Raw genomic sequence first — 15367 nt, 5'->3', positions numbered from 1 at the left:
GTAAAAATATGACCACTGTGCGGTGTAAACAGGCACGCGTAATTTCGTCTTATGCTCAACGCTGTGTCGTACATTTTCTACGCGTCTGAATCATGAAAACCGTCCGTAAGACCTAAACAGTATCTGGATAAGAGATGGCACAACACGTGGGTAAAATGAGGGTTGGATATATAAGTTTACCCACAAAACGGGAATCTGGTCGACACAAGGTTAAATTTTATTGTATAAATCTACAACACAATAAGGGATAAAATATTAACCGAAAGAGCACAATGACCTCTTGTGCAAACGTTTTATTGACGACCGTGTTCCCTTCTTACTCAAGAAAAGGTTAGAATTTTACCCATGCAGTACATGTACTTGGCTATGAATTTTAATTAAGAGTGTTGTAGGTTAACCCTCCTTATGAAGCTCGATACATGTGTGCAGAGGAGGCACAAAGCAAATACATGTATGAGAAAAACGATAGTTGAGATCTCATATAGGAGTTCCTGCCCAATCTTGTTCATTGATTTTCAGATGTGCAACAAAAATGAGTTGATTGATTGCCACGCCTGAAGGGTGCACGAAATTTATTGTCTCGAGGTGAAATCGACCATCTTGTTATTCGTGTGATTGCTGGGGGAAGGAATATCTAAGGTCAATTTTTTTTCCTGGATAAACATAATATAGGGTTTGGAGTGCCAGTGGGTATTCCACTCACAACGTTTCCTTCAAATGCACAAAGCATTTGAGTGCTTGTCGCTTCTAAGTCTCATATGAGAACGAATGGGCTCAGAAGCATCCAGCGCTGTTTTGTTAAGTGAAAGCAGTTTCGACTGTATTCCATTGTGTTTGCAGGCGAGGAAATGGGAACTTGTAAACAGTGCTGTGGTTCACGCATGTGTATCGGCCACATGCATGGCGGCTGCGGCTGACGGCCAATGGCATTTAACCGGCCTAGAAGTGCAACTGATGCCCAAACACACTGGCGACTGGCAAGAGCAGCCATGCATGCATATGCTCATAGTTTGGTGGCTTGTATTCACTGCCGGAAATAAGAATATCAAAGCTTTAAATTGAATGCCGCATGCATTATTTAATAAAATCGATTTTTTATAATTTCTTCAAGACATTAGGCTAGTGCTTACCCACGCCTTGAATATATTCCAAGTAAACAATTTAAAACAGCGCACTTTTGGTCATTCGAGGGCAGTACGCACCTTTAACTGTCTATCTTTGTATACGATGTAGTCTGTATAACGTGCGCGTGCATGAGAAGTCCCGAGAGCAATATTCTCTCTGTTGAATGATTCAAAGCAGCGAGGTATTTCCTATGTTAATTCACCTAAAGAAAATCATTGATATTTTATAACCTCGCACTGCAAATGACTGCAATAAGTGAGTCACAGACTGTCAAGCGTTAATCTTCCCTCATACAAAACTATTCTGAGTGGTGGATGAAATTGGCATATCTCGTGTAACGCGAACGTTAATCCATTTAGTTGGTGTATATATTCATGATTTTCCCCGCGGTTTGCAGCCATGGCCAAGAGTGGCAACAGTGCAACATTGTACGTTGAGTAGAGTTACTTTGAGAGTATCAGTCGATACTACCAAGGTGATTTAAAACGTACACTTTCTCTTGAAACGACTAAACCATGGCCAATCTTACACGCGAGGACAAGTGCGAACCCTATTGTAAAGGTGAGAATCGATGCCCGACCTTGCGAACCCGGTTCCCCCAGCTATGTGGCAGTGTAATTACATTAAAATTTTGCTCACGGTGCTTTTATCTGCCCTTCTGCGCTGGGTCTTGATTATCACAATTTCCCTTTATCACCCTTTAGAGTACCAATAACATGTCCGTGCGAATAAATTCTGCCTTGAGGGAACCATCCCGCTAGGGCGCGTTTTCACGTCAATAAATCGCCCACTTGCAAGACGTCCTTTTCTTCGTTCGCAGTGCAATTACCCTTTTTTTTTTTTCGACAAACAAATGTAAGCAATGCACACAACGTAAACACAGGTTGCTCTCATTTGCCAAATGAAAGACACGTAAAATGCACAATAACAGTATAGAATAAGGTTTTCATTTGGCATTTATTAAAGCCTTTAACCCAGTAACCGCAGTGTTTGATTAATTATGGGATTTTCGCTACAAAAATTGAAAATCGTGGTTAATGGGACAAGAAGGAAAATCTGCGAAGACTGCATGAAATAAGCCTATTTCCTGTGCCCTTCAAATTGAAAGACGGGCGGCCTAGCACCGCTGTAAAGTTCCGTTCCGTTTCATTTCTTTTTCATTCTATTTCTTATCGTGTCGTGTCGTTTGTTTCGCCGCATTTTTGTTTCATTTTCATCGTGATTAGATTCAATTTATTAATCCACCAAGGGAATCGCATTTGGTTATCGGTCCACTAAAATAAATAACAGTTATCACAAGTCACAGAACCACGACATTAAAATTATAGATATTAAACTAGAGTCTTGAAGCTTCAAAATCAAACTAACGTAGAAAATAATTTTGTAAACATAACATAAAATGTAATGAACAAAGAATGAAATACCCCGCCAAACACCCCCCCAAAAAAACGTTCTGGATATCATGAACGATTCCACGATGATTAACCAGTCCCATGAAACTGTTGCGTGCACAGCCGTGCCCATTAAATACCGGACCTGACGATTTTTAGCTCCACGCCCTGAGCCTATTTGTTACTTGGTATATTTGGCTAAAGCCGTGTCCGAAACAGGCTTCCAGAGCTACGGCTAGGTCTATTGTCTGCGCGTCTCCATACATTTCCAATGGAGCGAAGACCTAGACCTAGCTCTAAACAAGAGATTCGGATGCGGCCTTCGGCGAGTTAACTACTTCCCAGATGTTTATTTATCCACCGAGTCAATGCGCACTCAAGTGTAAGCAACTTGCCAGGTATGCACTAAACGATGTTGGTATGGTCGCTTCACGAGATGGCCATTTCAGACCATGCTCCCCGTATACCCCGCAGCGGGAGTGGGCCTGACTGTTTTACTACAATTTCAGGTGTAGCCTCACTTTGAATTGTTTTCCATTTGGACACTAAAGGTGACCTGACTTTCCATCCGTAATTTGGAGCTACTCATTTGGAGCACACGGATGGTTATCTATATTTTGTACCTTCTGCATCATGTTCGTTCCCACACATATTAAGTTCTGAGAAAATTCTTTACGGCGATAGCCTGGTTTTCGATTCAAGATGGCCGACTCGTGAATAAGACCAACTGAGCGAGTTGCTGTGACGGTTTCAGAATCCACCGTGTTCTGACTATTGCGATAGGGAATATACGATGGTACTCTCTCCAACTATAGCCGATCATTTTATTTAAAAAAATGATAAATGTGGGCAAGAATCTGCTTGAAGTGCTTCGTCCATGCGAACCTTTCCCACTTTTTTTCATCTCTGCAAATTTTAATTTAGTTGTAACATCAGATAATGTTATAAGACATTCAAAACGCTGCATCCTGATCGTTGTAATCCAGGGTTTACACGGCTTTAACAATGTCATATAATGATGAGTAACTAGCTAATTGATGATTTAAGTGCTCAGGATATTCGAACAGCTTGGACCGTTCATTGTACTAATTTTGACTGTGGTGAGTTGTTCCTATATTAGCTGAACACACATCAGTAAGTAATCGATTAAATGTTTTCCACAATGTCGATATTTCGTTGTTATTTATTTGGAATTCTTTAAGATAATAAGACAGTGCAACAGGAGACAAAGTATGTCAACACAAGCAGACTGAAATCACACACCAACACACAACAGAACCCTCCAGGAAATCTAAACGTCAGTTCAATACTGTGACCCGTGCAGGGCCTCCTCTCTATAGATACAGGCCATATGTGCGCACATACAACACACACACACACACAGTCGGGTAATTCATGATTCAGCTGCAAGTAAATGCATCAAGAATAAAAAATCAAATTAAATAGATGGATTCAAAGGGAGCCGGAAACCAAATAAAATATTCAGCATCACAGACAACTAATCTTGTCAAAATATGTAATTCCCCAAAGCTAGCCGTAGCGAAAAACCAGATGATTCATATCAAGGAAGAGGATGGCACCATCATCCGAGGGACAGAATAATCAACAGAACAGATGAGCTCTACCAAGAACTACACAACAGCAGAATGGCAGTGCCAGATGAGGAGCCATGCAGATCACGAGAAGGAAAGACATTTTGGAAGTGGGACAAGACGGAGTAGAAACAGCCTGGAAATCGATGAAGGATGGGAAGTCATTAGGACCAGACAATGTTACAGAAGTACTTAAATGTGGAGGAGAAATAATTACTCAGAAATCTCCTAATAGTTCAACAATGTCTATGAACCAATACTATACCATCAAACTGGAAAAGACAATGCTAACATTATTATTCTCCATACAAAAGGAGACAAAATACCTCACAGAAACCATCGACCGATCAGGCTGCCCTCCAACATGTATTCTTCACCAAAGTTATCGCAAATACATCAACCGAGAAACTGCGGCATGAAAGTCAACCAGTAAGCAAGCCGTTAGGCGAGACTTATCAACAATGGACTCTGAATCTACAGACTATGAATCAGAATATAGAAAAAATCCAAGAGAATATCAGCTGCCTCTGTTTGGTGTTTATAAACCATGAAAAAGCATGTGGCTCTGTGGAAATAAATGCAGTCATTCAGTCTTGGGAAAAAAAACAACAAGCCATTAAAACAACATAGGCCTACATCAAGAACATCGAACAACATACAATAATGAAACTACAACACAACTACACCAAGATGGGGAGTTCGACAAGAAGATATTATATCACACAAACTCTTTCTGACAGCCCTTGTAAGAATTTTTCAAAAGGAATATCGGGAGGAGTGGGGGTATCAATATCAGTGGAAAGAAACTAAACCACCTTCGCTTTGTCGACTTTTTAGAAGATCTAGTTGTCATCTCTGGGTCAGCAGAACTATATTTGTCAGATCTTTGGACGGCGAGCCAGACGATAGGTCTAAATATGAATATGTCAAAGGCGAGGGCTGATCCAGGTTTTTCAGAAAGGGGGTTGCAAACTTGGAGGATCAAATGCGAGCCTGTTTTGCAGGCAGATGAGGTGGGCGCGCGCTCTAAATCTGCCACTAGTCAACGTACACGCAGACAACAAGGAAATTAACATTGGAAGTGAAATGAAAATTATTATAATCAGTAGCCAAACACATATAAATGTAACCAGGTGAGGAAAGATGGCCAGATGGTAACCAGAGCCAAGAAATCAGTATTCGGCATGCATAAAGATACTGATAAGACAATACCAAACTGTATCAACAGGAAAATCAGTGTTCAATGTGTTCTGTCATCCATGACTTAGCGGCGGAACATGGTCTTTGAGTAAGGAAATGGAAAGAAATATTCAAACAGGCCAAAGAAACATGGAACGAATGATGGTTCGATACACAAGATGAGACAACAAAACAAGTGCTTGGATCCAAATTCAAACAAAAAAATCAACGATGCATTATTAACAGAAAAAGTATAAAATGGAGATGGGCTGGACACCTAAGCCGAAGAAAAGATGAAAGATTGAGTAAATCACAACAGAATGGCAAAAAGTACACAAAGCACAGGAATACCTTTCGCAGCGTGTAAGAGGCTGTCGCCCAGCAGTGGGACGACATGGGCTGATGATGATGAATTCCCTTTTGTAAGTACATGTACATGTATTTTACGTACGTGTAAACAAACTGTCGTGAACGGTGCAACGTCGCATATAAACAGCACTTCAAATGCATACGGAAAAAGTTAAGCATCTGCAGCGGAACTATACTAAAGCTCATCGCCCGCGAGAGCTATTACACACAAAGGATAATTACGTACACGTTCAATGGCACTGGTGTCACATCTCGATTGTGTTTACAGTAGAAAAAAAGTATACTTAACGCACCGCAAGAACATTGTGTGATTTCACGGCCTGGACATGCTGATTGGATGTGTGTGTCATAAGATTTCTCACCTAACGTCAGCATTTTCAAAAGCGCTATCAGCCTACGAAGTTAGCTTGCTATTGACCGCTTATCTGCAGAACACTGGCATAATTATGTTGCGTTGGTAACAACTCGGCATTAAATATTATTGTGACTGACATAAGCTATAGAGCCCCAAGTAAAGGGCACATTTGACCATGCAGGTAGAATCATTGACATTCTAAAGGCGCCTTTATATGTGTGCTTTTTTGTTGCGTTGCGTGCACGATACGTTCATGCGTTTCACTTTTGCGGACACCAAAATCGACTCCATTAACATAACACATGTGCGTTGCGCTCGGCTGTCAAAATCGCCCCGAGAGCGATTCTGACGGATACGCAACGCTTAGCGCAAGTGTTGACGCGCATATGGAAAGGCGCCTTTATTTGTGGCTGTTCGATCAGCACGTAGGCCAATAGCTCACCGTGTGAGGTTATATTTTTCTGCATTTTCTGCCTCGTGAGACAAACATCTGTCCCGTTTGATATGTTAAGCCTTACGAGGCGACAAACGCAGTGAAGGAGGCAACATGAGCTATGTGCTGAGGCTACCCCATATAAAAAATTATTATTTAATTAATAAAAAATAAGTTGATAAATCCATAATATAAACAAATGAATAAATTCATTAATAAATCAGTAAAAATTATTAAATAAGAGTTAACTATTTAATTGAATAAATTAATGAGTAAAATAAAGTAATTAGTTTACTAGCTAGCTTGCTGTGACCTAGCCGATGAAACAATGCTTGCATCATGGGTAAAATTTAAGCACATGCAATAAGAAATAAACATGAAAGGGGCCGTCCATAGAGTACGTAGGTAAAACGAATAGGCTGCGAGAAAGTTATTCACAGTATCGGTATGTTCGCTATGTTGGTTAAGCAGATTAATATTAAAATCGCCCATAATGAGGCATACCTTTTGGCTTAGGAGACCTAACATATCAATAAAATCTTTTATAAAATTCATCACAAGAAATATCAGGGGTCTATGAATTACTCCAACAACAGCACTATTTATGTCCACAGAAGTTTCAATTTTTTTTTAATTTCAAAAAAACATGATTCAGTATTCGAATTAATTTTACTGATATCATTGCGTACCTTGTAAGTTATGTCCTCACTCACATAAAGTGCAACTCCACCTGCTCCTTTATCCTTCGATGTTATAATATGACATCTGAATGAGAGGGTCATCTACATCTCTAAGCCAGGTCTAAGTGATCATAATTATTGAAAACTCATCTTGGAGTAAATTAAGAGAGTTAGATATAGTACAGACATTTTTCTTCAAACTTCTTGCATTGATGTGTAAAATTTGGACATTTGTATACTGTCTTTGAAATAGTCAGAAAATGAGTTTTAATCAAAATATTTGCATGCAATATCAGGAGTATCGTAGTTTAAGTCAGGATCAATGTTAAGATTGACATTATTAAATGAGTGATCCCTATTAAAATTTAGATTTAGATGATGCCGTATTCTTTCGCCATTGCATGTATCATGCGAAAATCGGTTTTGTAAACTTGATTAACACCAGTCTCATCCATCATCACTGAGACATTCTCTATACTTCACCACGAGACAAATCACACTTCGAGAACAGTCTGATGGCTTCTTGCAATGCAATATTCTCTAAACGCAGTGGGAAAATGATTGTGCAGTCCTTTAGATAAAAAAATTCCACGGCACTGATTTTCTGATGATAAGGTTCACATTGGTTGGTCATTTCCTGTTCAATCAACAGCTGGCTTTCAAGCATGCACTTCTCGTAGAGCATTTGTAAAATTACTAAGGAAATCTGGCGTTTTGTAATCGCTCACACAGGATAGACTGAAGTCTATCGATAAATATCCGTGCGTAATAGATGCTCAAGTCTACGGCCTACACGTAATTATTGTGGAATTATGCAAGAGTCCGTAGCGTTTTTCTCGTGGTTTGACCGGCAATAACTGGCAACATGTAACTTCTCGACGTCTGCATGAAAGTAGACATATTCACGAATAATGAGCTGCAGGTAGGCCTATGTTTTGTCGTTCAGAAACCGTAACGCTAACACTTCACGCCAGTCCAACATCATTACAAGAAGAATGAAACATGCGGGTAGAAAAACGCCCCGGTGATTAAACTTGAACAATATCAAAACAAATGGGAAGTGTGAATGCACACTTTGATAGTTCATGCTTGACAGTGCATTGCCAAGTCACCCATAAATATCTGGGTTTTTATTTTTTATCTCGGCGTGTTAAATGTTGATTGTAGAGATGTCTCCCTTAATTGTTTTTTCGTCAATGTTGACTGAACTGGCTGATTGTATACGGTAGTGATGTACTGTATGAATTCAGTCAGCTGTTGTTTTTATAGGAATAATTCATTTTCATCTCATATTTACTTTAATGAGACGACGGTGCAAATTTGTTTTGGGAAAGGGCTATTCTAAACAGCTAAAATTCAACCTGAAATCCATGCATTGATCACAACCGCTGAGTGTGGTTGCATTTCTTGTAATAAATGCTCCTTGATTCATGGTTTAAAATAACAGCTTTTCCCAACGAGTTCTCTTTAGTATTGGCAACTTATTTCCCCACCATCTGAGAAAAACATGTCTTTTTTATTTGTGAAAGTTTATTCTTTAACAACAACGTGTGTTAATTCTTAGCTTCTCACCCACTGGTATTAGGTTTTGCCATGTTGCCTGATCTGAATGTACCCATTATGGTGATGACAGTGTGTGTTGAGATATCACCAGCTGGTGGAACTTTGAAAAGCGTTACTCCTTACGTTTCAAAACTTGCAAGGTTAAGGAACGTGTTGCCACCCTGAATGCCACTGACTAAATTCCACTGACTAAACGCATACGTATTAAGGTAAAGATTTCAATGTCCTCAGAATTGAAACGTTCTCAAAGGATGAATTGAGGAATTACATTTGTTTACCGCATAAAGCGTTTGGGGCCTCGGTATTGGTCATAGGCTCAGTATAAAATCTTACAATGCTAAATATTGATAGCTGGATTATCAACTTTTTCGACCGGAATATACCAAAACAAGTATTACTTAGCCATTGCCATATGGATCGTCCTGTATTCTGTTGATTAAAAACATGTTTGGCGGAGTTTTCTTTTCCAAAAAAATAAAGGTTAGTGATCGTTCTCCTAACACACTACAGATCTTCTAAACTAGATTTACGACCCACCTAGAACCTAATTTCACATGAACATATAGATATATATCGATGCCTCTGGTTTGAACAAATAATAGCAATACCGTAAAGGCCAGTTCAATCCGGTGGTGTAGCTAGGATTTTACAAGTTGGGGGCACGAAGGGGGCACCAGCATTTTAGGGGAGGCACCAGCTTTCATTGGTGTTTTTTTTGGGGGGGGAGAAAATTTTTTGTTAACCTTGTTCAATATCCAATCGTCCTTTTTTTAGTGCAGGGGCACCACCTGGGGAAGAGCACCGGGAATTTTTGGGAGGGGCGGGGGGCACGTGCCCCCTCTCCCTCCCTACCCAGCTACGCCATTGGCTTAGCACAACACGCGATCATGAACTGCGATTTGACGACGCCAGATCAGTATTCGCGCCGCGACCTTTCAAAAGTTGAAAATATTTCAACTTACGCGATTTTCGCTGAAGACAGGAGGCGTCAAATTATTTGTGTCCCATTTGCATGTGTTGGCCTTTAAGAGAATCGAACAAGAGTGCAATACGCTGGCGCGTTTTTTTATGTATTTTGTAAAAAAATGTCCACTGCCCAGCCATCGATTGGGAGTCGTTTACTGCTTGCTCTATATTCGTCGGTCGTGCTTCGCTGGACACTTCGTCGTAACACTGTCAACCCTGGGGACGCGGAACGTTTGAATCAGAAAAGTGACCCACGGCTCATAGGAGACAGATTCTTCGCGGTTGATCGGTATTTGGTGTTGACTGAGACAGCACGTATGAAGGTGTCCTCTAGACGTATACATCTGTATCCCTGCAGTCACACCATCCTTCAGGAATGCCAGCTTTATACACGAAGAGGCTAGTCACGATGACATCGTCGATTCACCTCTGTCAAATTTTCAATCTCGGACGATCACGTGCTTTGTTTAAGTTGTCATCAATCTCGCAAACCTTGCCCAACGAATGCAAAAAATCCTAATTCATGTCCTTAGCTAAATGGGGGTCCCTTACTTATGTGTTTGTTTACAAATGCCAATGGCGTAAGGTCATTCCAAAAGTTGTCAAGAATTCTGTTGTGAAATATGAGGGGGAGAGAGCGGAGAAGGGGACGGTTCATGGACTTTTTTAGGACCCTTGATATCTCACAGATACCACACCAAGAGCTATACCGATAAAGAAATCTACCGTATTTTATGCAAACTGCATGGTTTTTCTCGGAAAGAGCCCTTGCTCGTACCTGCTATAAATTAATAAATATGACTGGACAGGCCTGCCCAATTAAACCTTGCTTTCAGCGAAATTTTGCTTAGCCATGATATACGAGATAATGATCCGTTCCTTAATGGCTGAACATAAACCTTGCACATTTGCCAGTCCGTACAGGACGGTTCTTGGACTATTTTAGGACCCTTGATATCTCACAAATGCCACACCAAGAGCTATACCGATAAAGAAATCTACAGTATTTTATGCAAACTGCATGGTTTCTCTCGGAAAGAGCCCTTGCTCGTACCTGCTATAAATTAATGAATATGACTGGACAGGCCTGCCTAGTTAAACCTCGCTTTCAGCGGAATTCTGCTTTAATAGCCACGAATTAATAAATAAATGCTATAAATTAATGAATATGACTGGACAGGCCTGCCTAATTAAACCTTGCTTTCAGCGAAATTCTGCTTAGCCATGATATACGAGATAATGATCCGTTCCTTAATGGCTGAACATAAACCTTGCACATTTGCCAGTCCGTACGCTGATGATAGGGGGAGCGTACGCAATATGCGCAAATATTCAGCAATTGATCTGTTTATGAGCAATAGAAGTACACCTTTGCCACAGCCTAAGTGCTTGAACTTAACCTGGGTTACCTTCACTAGGTCATTGGTTGAATATCTGTCCCCGAAATATACACAGGTACCGTGATTATCACTCGTCTGCTTAGTAACAATGCACCCATGATGCACGCTCTCGGACGTACGTTTTCAAATTGTACACATTATGCACTTCTAGGAACCTACAATTAAGCTTTAACATAAGAAGCAGGGTAGAGGGACTGGCTTAGTTTGAAAGCAACCCTGGCATTTTATGATTCAAGCATTACGTTCAAAATTCACTGCACTTTCCAGTTTCGGGTCATCTCTAATTGCTATAAGGTCCCGTGAAACATTCTACACGCTCAGTGGGGTTCAGACAAAGCTTACAGTTTGGGAGTTCACGGCAAATACTTCAACGAAGTAACATTTACACGGTACTTCCATTCTAGGGACACGCTAATTCCCTAAGAAAAGTAAGATCTTAAGGATTCGAACCCTGACAATGGTCTGTAGTGCAAGTCTGGCTCTTGTTCATAAGAATATTATGGCAAAATTTGCCGTTTTTCAAAACACAACTATCCTGAGTTAATCGATCTACATAAAAAAGACTATGGCGGACACGGTCTCTTGAAGCAGTTACAAAAGAAAAGAATGAAAAAGGTACCGCGTCTTCTGAGAAACCACTTAATTAAGCTCAGCCCTTCAGCGAGGTCCGTTGTGGTAACTCAGAGATCTGATTTCGGCCTTCTGAGTAAAGATGAGCTCATCGTTTATACTAAGAAGTCAGAACTATCAGTGATACAGTAATCGATTATCATATTCTAGAGAGAAACGTGCATGCTATTGATTAGCCTCGATGCTGACAGTTGGGCGCTGTGCTCTTTGTTGGGAGGAAGGTCCACTTTGGTGACCGGATTACCCCCATATAGCACCAAGATATTTGTTGTACTTGGGTCATTCTGTAAATTTGGGGTCCAAACGTGTGAGACTTTCGTGTCCCTGTTGCTCCTGGCCTGTGTTGTTTCACAGGGAAATATCATTAAGATTCACATCGAATATTTCTATTTATTTGGCAGGTGATTTGTATTGCTGAAATAATGTTGCAAATTAAAGAATGTGTTCTGAACAAAAAAACAAAACCATTAGGGGCACGAAAAACATTGGACCCAAATATGCACTGATCCACGATACTTTGCAGGCCAACAAGTTTCCATATTTCACAAGAGCAGGCACATATTAATAATCCTGTTTTTGTAAATGAATGAAGCAGTCTCTATGGCTATGGACCATCCCTCTGCTAGTAAGTCGCGAGCACGAACCAATGCTTGACAGTAGGGCCTAAACCGTAGCTTCCAAAACCTATTTATGTCGCCAGTTGTGTTTAACTTTGGAAAGCAATTATTGTTTGCCAAACGATAACGCAGGCCCACCCATTACAACAGAATTTACCAACGTCTGGTTCATTGAGGACTACCAAGAATACTTCTATAGCGAGAAACAATAGAACGCGTCGTAATATTTAACCGATATACAAATATGGTATGGATAGCACATATTGTGAATACCCTTCCTGAGAGATCATCACCTCTCCAATACTTTTTAAAATGAAGCTGACCTAAATGTCAGTGTTATATATCACAAGTCTGTCCGACTAACTATATACTTCCAGAACAGTTACGTCCACAAATCGATGCTACTCTCGATTTGGTTCGTGTGCTTTCAGTACTGAACATCACACCGGTTGGGAGAGATTTCACTTCGTTGAGACAGTGGCAACACGTACCTGGATTTGTTGGATGCCCACACGATGACAGCGTATAAAATCCACGTTACGGCCCCCATGCCACGTGTGTCGCTCAAGCTCTTCCCCACGACGAAATGCTCGATTTCACAAGCGGACTCCAAACCATAATACTAGAACGTGTCATGTGCTCGCATGCATTTGCCTTGTTGGCAGAAATTGCTACGAATGAAGACACACAACCGGAGGAGATTCAGTCAACGTGATGGCGGGTACCTACCCAATGTTTACTCTGTGGCTGTTTATGAGTGGGCGGCGCGAAACGAAAGAATTGAATAAGGAATATTCCTGATATAATGTCTTGTACTCTGCCCCAGTAGCGTTCATGTGGTTTTATTTTTGAAGGGACATGCGCAGTAAAAGCCATCAATCACTCTTTCTCAGTCTGTCTGCTCGATATTAAAAAGCCAGAAAGAAAAGGATACTCAATCGTCGAGTGAAGTCCTTTCAGTGATAGGCCTACTCCATACCCGAAAGCGTTATTACACTTCTTCAGGTTTAAGAGCAAATTGGGCTAGATATATGGCATCCAATTACGCGTTTATTAGACCTAATTTCCTGTGAGCCCAATGTACCATCATTGCCATTGCCAGGCAAAATGACTTCCACCTAACAAGCAGTTTGCAACACCGACAGTCACTGCGTTATTCGATCATTCAATTAACAAAACGTAGTGAACAAACGATTTCCGAAGCGAAGTAAAGTTTTAGAAGTGTGCACAGGGTATCTTAGAACCTACCTGCAACGCCTTCAGTGGCGAAAACACCTTAGACACCCCCATCGGCAAATTATTAAGCCCAAAACACAAGGTCATTCGGGACAAACCACCTGACATCATACGACCTCGGAAGTGTTCTTTCCTTTGAATCGGCGTACTGCCTTGCTGATATGGCCGACTGTAGATGTCGGGATTTATTCCAGATCGATGACACCGATCTGGCAGGTGTATTGGTGTTCGTGAATGATCCACGATCCACTTCGTTTTGTGCATGCGCTGTCACAGTACCAGAGTGGCTCATTACCTTTCACTGAAAATTAACAGGCTCTTTAAGTAGGCATATAGGGGATAGGCTGGGCCAAATCTGAGAAGACAAGAATGTAGGAAAAAGAAAACTCGTCCTTCAGTGCACTGCACTGACATGGTACAAATCAATCAGCTAAAGCAACGGTGAAATATTGTGTTCGGGCTTCAACGGGAAATAATTTATCACAATTCTACAACAGGAAGATAATTTGCCACCCGCGTGGATAGATTCCTCAATTCGTAAAGGATTGCATGCATTAGGCGGCTCCATAGCATGTGCCTCGCAATGCTGCAGCTGGTGACTAGAAAGAATGTTTAATAGCGATCAATGTGCTGCATAATCATCTCCGAATTGGCCGAGCGTGCATTATTCCTTCCGAATAACTTCTGTCGTATGTGGTGCTCGGTTTATTGGGCGCTGCGGGGCGAGATTGACGTTGAATTAAAGAGGCGTGCTATGGCGTGTGATGATAATGAAAAACGTTGGGCGGATGATTGCTCACATGGGAGCACAGGAAACGTGATGATTGACAATAGTCGTCATTCCTTGTTGGTCATTCCTCTGGACCGTCACTGAACGGAGTGATAAGAGACGTTGAGCTATTTAAAGGGGAGGAGCACGGACGCATATAAAAAAAACCTGGATTTGCAACGCCTTTGTATGAAGAAGAAGCCAACCAGCGACCATTTTACCGAGCCGGGTACATATGGTGGATTGGCTCCCCTCTATTGACGTTAGGAAGAACAAAGGCAGGCACCGCCAGGAGAGCTTTGTATTCGGCTCTGTAAAATGGCCGCGAGTGGATTAATGATCCCTATAAGCTGATTAAGGGCATTGCGAGTCCAGATTTTATTATACCCCTCCGTGGGGAGGAGGGGCATGAGGGATCTTGCCCATTCATGCACCCATTCCTATCGTGGCTATGAGCCTTGAGCTGGACCAGCAGAGGGCGCGATTTTCTTAGCAACGGAGGCGCCTTTGGTCAGAACTGAACATTTTGCTGATTCACGATCGACTATGAAATGCACGAGTTACAGTCACATCGCTAAAATGAACGCTCTCGACCAATATGGCTCTTTTCAACCAATGAGGGGGCGCTTCTGCTCGAGACAGATAGATGCTGATGAAGGTCTTTGATATTTTTTTAGATTATTGCAGCCTTTGTACCAGTGCGCGTCAGTGACATCAACATTAATGTGGAAGGTGATTTTGAGTGGGAGTGTTTTAGTCTCTTGATTTTAAGTGGCTACACACCTTTGACAGAATCAGGGTAGGTCTAACTTTAATCCGTAAGGAGGTTGTGATGATGATAGATCGAAAAGCTTAGTTTTTGAAAGAATGTGCCTTTTGCTGTCTAGGGGATTTTCCACAACAACGTAAACATTACTGGATGCTGCCGACAGTATCCCCCTTCTAGTTCTGCCACTGGAATTAATAATCGCAAAGTGAAAATCATTTTGAAAAGGAGTCTGGTGCTAGACTTGACAGTATTTGGTACATGCAGGCACACGAAAGTAAATGGAAAGAATACCT

At 41.2% G+C, this 15367-nt stretch overlaps 1 protein-coding gene across 6 annotated transcripts in view; it reads right to left on the bottom strand.

Moving 5' to 3' along the window:
- Nucleotides 1-13109, bottom strand: part of LOC110988550 (glycine receptor subunit alpha-3-like) — a 43399-nt gene extending 30290 nt beyond the window's left edge. For 2 of the 6 annotated variants that reach the window (XM_022252195.2, XM_087140207.1), the window contains exon 1: nt 12792-13109. In XM_022252195.2, the coding sequence (XP_022107887.1) occupies nt 12792-12850 (59 nt within the window). In that variant the 5' untranslated portion in view covers nt 12851-13109. The remainder of the gene's footprint in view (nt 1-12791) is intronic. The other 4 variants (XM_022252197.2, XM_087140208.1, XM_022252196.2 and 1 more) reach the window with 3 other exon arrangements.
- Nucleotides 13110-15367: the final 2258 nt, after the last annotated feature.

This window comes from Acanthaster planci, linkage group LG08, assembly GCF_054643075.1.
Source record: "Acanthaster planci isolate LZ-2023a linkage group LG08, COTS_SCS, whole genome shotgun sequence".
NCBI lineage: Eukaryota > Metazoa > Echinodermata > Asteroidea > Valvatida > Acanthasteridae > Acanthaster > Acanthaster planci.
The sequence above is the reverse complement of the archived record's forward strand: the minus strand, read 5'-3'. Positions and strand labels throughout refer to the sequence as shown.